General features: G+C 48.5%; 1 protein-coding gene across 3 annotated transcripts in view; it reads left to right on the top strand.

Moving 5' to 3' along the window:
• MAGED2 (MAGE family member D2) overlaps positions 1–6863 on the top strand; it is an 8348-nt gene extending 1485 nt beyond the window's left edge. For 2 of the 3 annotated variants that reach the window (XM_021709458.1, XM_008051803.1), the window contains exons 2-13: positions 271–344; positions 647–1132; positions 1724–2032; positions 2149–2212; positions 2460–2539; positions 3035–3129; positions 3866–3945; positions 4039–4081; positions 4390–4452; positions 5567–5681; positions 6106–6536; positions 6729–6863. In XM_021709458.1, the coding sequence (XP_021565133.1) occupies positions 300–344; positions 647–1132; positions 1724–2032; positions 2149–2212; positions 2460–2539; positions 3035–3129; positions 3866–3945; positions 4039–4081; positions 4390–4452; positions 5567–5681; positions 6106–6528 (1803 nt within the window). In that variant the 5' untranslated portion in view covers positions 271–299 and the 3' untranslated portion in view covers positions 6529–6536; positions 6729–6863. Of the gene's footprint in view, positions 1–12; positions 191–270; positions 345–646; positions 1133–1723; positions 2033–2148; positions 2213–2459; positions 2540–3034; positions 3130–3865; positions 3946–4038; positions 4082–4389; positions 4453–5566; positions 5682–6105; positions 6537–6728 lie in introns of those variants that run through there. The other variant, XM_021709459.1, reaches the window with a different exon arrangement.
• Positions 6864–8174: the final 1311 nt, after the last annotated feature.

Here is an 8174-nt window from a genome sequence, read left to right as displayed (position 1 = left end):
GGGTGGGTGCACGGGAAAAGGGGCGGGGTCCTCTGAGCTGCCGCGCTGGCACATCTTCCTGGAGAAGGGGAGGGTGCGGCTGCGGCTGCGGCTGCAGAGAATTAAGATTTAGACGCTTTGAATTTCTATATCTGAGAGCGGAGTCGTTGGGGGCGTGGGGGAAGGGTTTGGGATTAGGGCCCTAGGGAAGGTGAGAGTCAACCTCTAGGCAGAACAGGGAAGAAGACGTTGAGTGGGCTCTCCACTTGACCCAGGCCTTCTCTCCCTCAGGCTCAGCTCTTGCCAGGCCACCTTGAGGCATGTCTGACACACGCGAGAGTGGTGCGGGTCGAACTCGCTTCCAGGTAAGGCCTTTTTCTGTTCTTTCTGCCCCAAGTCCCTTTGTACTTACCTTCCCATACTTATTCTTCTCCACCCACTTTCCCACCTGGGTGCATTCCTCCTATTGAGGGAGGGAGAGAGGGGCCCCTCTTCCACCATCAATTCTTGCTCAGAGAAAGGGGAGACTTTGTGGGGCTGAGGTGATCAGAGCACACTGCAGGTAGGAGTCAGTACAGGTCAGAGAAGCGTGGCCTTGGAATTTTTGAGCCATTTGCCTAATTGGGATGGAGAGAAGGTCTGTGAGCTTCCCTGCTTCCTCTTGCAGGCTGAAACTTCAGAAAAGGACAGCGGCTCAGCAATACAGACCCTACTGACGGTGACCCAGAATTTGGAGGTTTCAGAGACACCAAAGGCCTCAAAGGCACCAGAGGTCTCAAAGGATGTGAATGTCTCAAAAGCCCCAGGGGTCTCACAGGCCACAGAGATCTCAAAGACCCCAGAGGTTCAGGAGGGAGCTGCCACCCAGACCTCACCTACCACTCAGGTGACTGATACCCAGGCAGCTGAAAATAAGAGTCCAGCAACTGATACCAAGAAGCAGAATGCTGACCCGCAAGCTGTGACAATGCCTGCCACTGAGACCAAAAAAGTCAGCTGTGTGGCTGATAAGAAGGTCAATGCAAAAGTCCCGGAGACTGAGGCTGCTGCCTCTCAGGCTCCCGCAGTTGAACCTGAGCCTGAGAGTGCAGCTGCCCAGGCTCAGGAGAATCAGGATACTCGGCCCAAGGTGAAGGCCAAGAAAGCCCGAAAGGTAAGACTTCTGCAGTGACCACCCTGGCTTTTCCACTCCTTTCCTCTTAGTCAGCTCATTTGTTGTGCAAAGATTTAGAAAGACCCCTGTGCTCTTGAAGGCTGTGGGGATCACTGAGAGGAATGTGATGTAATTCGTGTCTTCAGAGCGCATAGCTGCAATTTGAATGTGATGTGGTTTATATTTACATAATAGTTGCCATGTGTTAGGCCTTGAGCTAGACATATTCACACAGGTTATCCCCTTAAATCTCAAAAGTAATTCTTGTATTCTCAATTTTATAGAGAAGGAAGCTGAGATCCAGGGAGGTAAAGTGGCATAATAAGCATGGTTCAAGCAGAGCCAGTGATCCTCATAGAGAGAGGAGAAGCCTTAGGCCTGCCCTTGGGTTGCTCCTGGTCTGCTGGGGCAGATGAAACTCCTGCATGGAAGTCAGTGAGAAACAAGCCCAGGACTCAGCATGGCCAGTGTCAGGCTGTTGTGAATTAGGTTGGGGGTGGTATTAGGGGATGCTTCCTTGAAGAGATGATTTGAGGAGAAAGCACTACCTGCTTCATCTGGTAATGTTGAGATTCCTCTCTGTTGATGTAGGTGAAGCATCTGGATGGGGAAGAGGATGGCAGCAGTGATCAGAGTCAGGCTTCTGGAACCACAGTTGGCCGAAGGGTCTCAAAGGCCCTAATGGCCTCAATGGCCCGCAGGGCTTCAAGGGGTCCCATAGCCTTTTGGGCCCGCAGGGCATCAAGGACTCGGTTGGCTGCTTGGGCCCGGAGAGCCTTGCTGTCCCTGAGGTCACCTAAAGCCCGTAGGGGCAAAGCTCGCCGTAGAGCTGCCAAGCTCCAGTCATCCCAAGAACCTGAAGCATCACCACCTCGTGATGTGGCCCTTTTGCAAGGAAGGGTAAGAACTCTGCCCTTTCTGGTCTGACTTTTCCATTTCCTTGACTGCTCTCTGCCATCCTTTCAATTTTTTCTGTAAACTTATTTTGATAATTCCATCTTTTTCTGTTTTTCCAGGCAAATGATTTGGTGAAGTACCTGTTGGCTAAAGACCAGACGAAGATTCCCATCAAGCGCTCAGGTAGCGTTCTAAAACTCTCTGCCTCAAACTATGCCTTCCATTGCCCTCATGCCAGTGTGTTGGAGGCATCCCATGTTTTTATGCTTCTATCTCTGTTCTTCCAAAATTCTAATTTGGCAGTGCTAGTATCTCTGTTGATAAGCTCAGAACCTGGTTATGCCACCCATTCCATCATTGGCAAAGGATGTATAGCTTGGGCATGGGGCATCTCTGCAGCCCAGGTGTTTGCAACACTCTCCCTTTGCAGACATGCTGAAGGACATCATCAAAGAATACACTGATGTGTACCCTGAAATCATTGAACGAGCAGGCTATTCCTTGGAGAAGGTGAAGGGGCAGCCTTGGGGGACGGGCACAGTGGGAAGCCTTGAATTGAGCAAAAGTGTACATGTCTCTTCTGAGGGGAACCACAGAGACCTGCTAATCCAGCCTCATCACTATGCAGATGAACAGACAGTGGCTGAGGTGTAGACTAACCATGGGTCACATAGCAAGTTAGTGGTGGGAACACAGCTAGGACCTAAGCCACCCAACTTATTCCCTACTTCTGTTTGCAGCTAATTGCATCCTACCATGTATGTCAGATGCTCACCTCTCCCTTCCATTCCCCATTCTTTGTCTCCCTAGATTCCCACTAATCACAAAAATGTGGATGACAAAAGCACATTTGCTGTGTGCTTACTGGGTGCCAGACACTTAGCAATGTGCTTTATGTACATATCTCACTGCTTTCTCACACACACAAAACCCCTAGGTACCTGGGGAGCTGTGGCATGCCCAGGAAGCTGAATTTTATCATCTCACACCTGTTCTCATCCGTAGGTATTTGGGATTCAGTTGAAGGAAATTGATAAGAATGATCACTTGTACATTCTTCTCAGCACCTTAGAACCCACTGATGCAGGCATACTGGGAACGTAAGTTGGGAAAAGGCTGGGGTGGGGGTGGGAGACCTGCTTTTGTCCATGGTGCTATCCCTTCCCTGTCCTACTTCTCATACATCCTCTTAGGGATTCAGGAAAGACATGGTCTCAAAAGCCCCACTCCCAGCTCCTGCACATAGTTCGAACTCTGTGTGCAGTAGTGTAGCCTGATTATGATTGACTAGAGGGTGTAGGAGCTTGGGACAGGGCATTCCTGCTGTCAGGTTTGCTGCCTCTGCAGAAGCTCCTTCCCAGGCAAGCAGGCCTGTTGTTGCTTGTCTCTTCCTATGGAGTACCTAGCCTGGCCTTGGTAGTAGTTCTCAAGGCGAGTTTCCTCGTGTGGGTGGATTAGGGCATGAAGGGCAGGAACACCAGTGGGATTCTGCCTAGAATTCTCTTGTGGCTAAAGGTTCTGGGGGAGAAAAGAGACTCACACTGACTGTGTGCTTGTGTTGTACCAAGTTGACAGGCATTCTTTCATCTTCTTGGCAACCCAGGGAGGGGAAGATGTGATTTTCCCATTTTACTGAATGGGAAACTCGTGAGTTTTGACTGAGACTTGCAAGTCTAAGTGCCTCACCCAGGGTCACATAGAGTTTGAAGCATAGACTGGGCAGAATTCTCCCATATGTGAAGAATCTGGGAGAGGCTAGTCTAGTGAGTTGTCTGATGTGTCTTTTGCAGAAGATTACTGAGCATAAACCTTCTCTCTGTTCTGTTATTCCCTTAGGACCAAGGACTCACCGAAGCTGGGTCTCCTCATGGTGCTTCTTAGCATCATCTTTATGAATGGAAATAGGTCCAGTGAGGGTGAGTGGCTGGGTATGCCATTGAATAGGTGGCCATGGGCTGAATTCCGTGTGTTCATTTTCTGTCCCTGTCTCCTCTTGCCTCTCTTTGCAGCTGTCATCTGGGAGGTGCTGCGCAAGTTGGGGCTGCGCCCTGGGTATGATTGGGCTCTCTCAGTGCTTGCTGTCCGTGTTGTCCTTTGGCAAGAAAGGACGGTCCCGGGATTGCATCAACCTGGTGGTCTGGTGGAGTGGGCGGGGAGTGATGGACTGGGTAGAGGGTCCTGGGTTCTGACCTTGGTGGATAAGGGCTCTCTGCTCCCTCTCTGTGTCTCTTGGGCTTCTATGGCGCTTCCCTCTTGTGCTGGAAACCTCTCTTCCATCTTGTAAATGCCTCTGCCCATATCTGGGAAGTGCTATGGCCCTGATTGAATTGATTTCTTTATTTTTCTTTCTCTGCCATCAGGATACATCATTCACTTTTTGGGGACGTAAAGAAGCTCATCACTGATGAGTTTGTGAAGCAGAAGTAAGTGTCTGGTGTTAGTGTATCCCATACATTTGATTTGTTTCAGAACTGAGTGATAAAGCCATGGTGCATGCATGTATGTGTGCCTGTGTGTATGCATGTATGCAAGTGGTAGGTTATTCCTCAAGCAGTCATGGGGAATGGGAGCAGCATGTTTCCTCACATGTACTCTCACATTTGCCTTTAGAACTCCACAAGAGAAGAATTATTGTTACCAGCATTGTACATATGCAGAAACAGCCTCAGAAAGATGAAGTCATTTGCTTAGGGTTACACAGCTAGCAAACAGAAGAATTATGTTTAGAACTTGACTCCAAAGCCTTGGTTTTTTTTTACTTTGCTAACTAGAGCTTCATAGAAATTAATTTCTATAAAATGCCATAGAATGATGGCTCCAGGCAGCCAGGTACCATGTTGAGGACTTGACTTGTATATCTCATTTTCTTTTCATAAATACTCTGAAAAAGAACTGCTGTCATCTCATTTCCGTTTTACAGTCGAGGGACCTGGGACTCCAAGAGGGGAAATCTGAACATGGCCTATGGCTGCTAAGGGGCCTGTTTGGGCCTGGAGCCCAACTCTCCTGATCTTTAGGCCAGGGCTCACCCTATCCTTGGTCCTCGGAGGATGTGCAGGCACTCGCACAGGCATGTGCACACACACACAAAGGATCAGGGATTCAGGAGTACTCATGGAGCATGCTGCTCTTGGCTGAGTGTTTCTTTCTTTGTAGTCTTTCTAGTTGTTTTCTATGGTAGACCTTTCCAGGGCTTGGCTAGTCCACAGCAAGACCCTTGTGGTGGGGTGTGCTCAGAGCAGGTGGCCTGAAGAATGGCTCCTCTGTTTACAACATACCCAACAGGAACCTGGGGTTATTGTGATGAGGGGCACAACACTGTGGCCTCTCTATAAACAAATGCCCTACACGTGCCTCCCCCCCACCCCCCTGCACCTTCACATGGCTTTCAGGCAGGAACAATGAGACAGGGCTCAATATTGGAAGAAAAGCTGCAGTGTTTAGTCGGGGAGGTTGCCATCTAGAGCCTGTTTAGTCCATGCATGGGTAGGTGGTGGGTAGTCTTAGAAATAAAGGCTTTGAACCTCTCTTTTCAAGGTACTTGGATTATGCCAGAGTCCCCAATAGCAATCCCCCTGAGTATGAGTTCTTCTGGGGCCTGCGCTCCTACTATGAGACCAGCAAGATGAAAGTCCTCAAGTTTGCCTGCAAGGTAATTGGAGAGCTGCCTGAGCTTGGCATATCAAGAGCATGGGATGCCTCTGGCTGGGGCAGGCTGCCTGCAGAGGAGCCTGCAGTTCTTATCTGAATTTTCTGAAGCCTCTGTTAATTGCCAACACACTGTGCCAGGCACTTTTTCTGAATCGCTTAATCCTTACAATTAATATGTCATTGCCCTATTACAGATGAGAAAACTGAGGCCCAGAGAGGTTGGTAGGTGACATGTCCAAGGTCATGACGGAGCTAGTAAGTGTCAGAGCAGGGATGGAATATTAGGTGTATAATTACTAGTAGTACTTGCTGTATAATTGCTGTTATCTACAGCATGTAGCATGGTGCTTAGCAAACAGTAGGTGCTTAATCCTCTGATTACGATTACGATTACAACCTTTTGATGGTTGTTCTTTCTGTTTCAGGTACAAAAGAAAGATCCCAAGGAATGGGCAGCTCAGTACCGAGAGGCAATGGAAGCAGATTTGAAGGCTGCAGCCGAGGCTGCAGCTGAAGCCAAGGCGAGGGCTGAGATTAGAGCTCGAATGGGCATTGGGCTTGGCTCAGAGAATGCTGCTGGGCCCTGCAACTGGGACGAAGCTGATATCGGACCCTGGGCCAAAGCCCGGATCCAGGCGGGAGCTGAAGCTAAAGCCAAAGCCCAAGAGAGTGGCAGTGCCACAGCTGGTGCCAGTACCAGTACCAATACCAGTACCAGCACTGGTAGTGGCTTCAGTGCTGGTGCCAGCCTGACTGCCACTCTTACATTTGGGTTTTTCGCTGGCCTTGGTGGAGCTGGTGCCAGCACCAGTAGCAGCTCTGGTGCCTGTGGTTTCTCTTACAAGTGAGATTTCAGGTATCTGCCTTGGTTTTGGTAGGGGCAACTGGGGCTCATAGGGCTGGGACAAGGAACTGGGTTGTTATAGGAAGGCCCAGGTTGGAGAATGATATTGACGGTGTGCTAAGACGCTGCTTTTGGCATTTAATTCCTTTATATTTGCTGGATGTCAGTTGACTTTCATTTTTTTTTTTTTACTTGTGTTTTCAGATATTGTTCATCCCGGCAGTCTTTCTCTTCAAGCCAGGGTGCATCCTTAGAAACTTACTGAACACAGCACTCTAGGCAGCCACTATCAATCAATTGAAGTTGACACTCTGCATTAAATCTATTTGCCGTTTCTGAGTTTATTGCTTTTTTTTGGTGGGCTGTCACATTTTGGTATCACATTTAAAAATGAACAAATTGGGAATTTCCACCTTATCCTATGCTTAGTTTGAGATGACATTGTTGGATTCCTAGGAGTGAGATTAGCACGCTTTTCTGGGATAGATTGGGCCTTGTGTCTAGCCTGCAGGGCAGGTAGAGATTTCAGTGGGGTGGAGTCATGGGAATTGTAGTCATAGAAAACATACTTTAAAGAAGAGGACTGAGGTGGCCAAGTCTGGAGTAGAAAGTATAGATAGAAAAGTCTGGACATCAAATATAGAATCTCCTTTTGAGAAATTTGCATGAGACAGAAAGGAGAGAGAGGTAGGTAACTAAAGGGAGACATGGGAACAAGGGAGAATTTTCTTGGAGAAGGAGAGAAACTTGAGCAGGGCAGGAGCCAGTGGAGAGAGAGAAGTTGAACATTTACTCCTGCAGCCCACTCCCTGACAAGGTGGATGGATGGTGAATGGATGGATGAATCTGTATCTTCACTACTGTTTCTGTAATACCTGGCATGTAGTAGGTATGCAGAGTGGTGGAAAAGATAACACTATAAGACCCAAGCAGGCATGGGGAGATGAGGGGAATGTGATAGGTTGGGAAACAGTACTGGGGTCTGTGGACCGGAGTCTCAACGAAGTCTATGAACAAGGGCATAATATTAAGTGAATAGGAGTGTCTGCTATATGTCTGGCAGTGTTCTAGGTATCTAGGAAGGGGGAGAGAACTGGAAGGGTGAATTGGGGGACTGGTCAGTAAGACAGTAGGATGATACAACTGAGAAGATACAGCAGAGAGAAATATGAGTGATGGTGAGGTTTAAGGAGTGGAGCCTGAAGGGGAGAGAAGACAATTCCTGCAGATGAAAGGCCAGTGGCCTGGGAAGTGAGGAGGTTGCTTAGGTTATCCATTTGGACAGTGAAATCACCTGGATGGTGGCGGGAGATAGGATGGAGGGGAGCATTTTGAGCTGGGTGCCAAAGTGCCCCCATGTTGAAGATGTCCTCATCTCTACCCTACTCACTAAGAGCTATCAGATCCTCCTCTCTGCTTTGGAGAGGGTACAGCCCAGAATCCTTTTCTCCATAAAGCCCTCACCATCTCCAATTCCCACATTATTAGGTTCCTAATCACTGGAGACAGTCTTGTGGACAGTGAGGGCCTTGTAATGGCCACCTCTCCCCTCTTGTAGACTATAAGCAATAAAGGAACGATTACTGCTTAGTGAACAACTTTTAAAAAGAAAGTAGGCCCAAACTTTACCTGTATGACAACCACTTGTAT

Source organism: Carlito syrichta, unplaced genomic scaffold, assembly GCF_000164805.1.
Source record: "Carlito syrichta isolate Samal-C Ts95f unplaced genomic scaffold, Tarsius_syrichta-2.0.1 Scaffold234899, whole genome shotgun sequence".
Lineage (NCBI taxonomy): Eukaryota > Metazoa > Chordata > Mammalia > Primates > Tarsiidae > Carlito > Carlito syrichta.
Note: the sequence above shows the minus strand (reverse complement) of the source record. Positions and strands in the feature narration are given on the sequence as shown.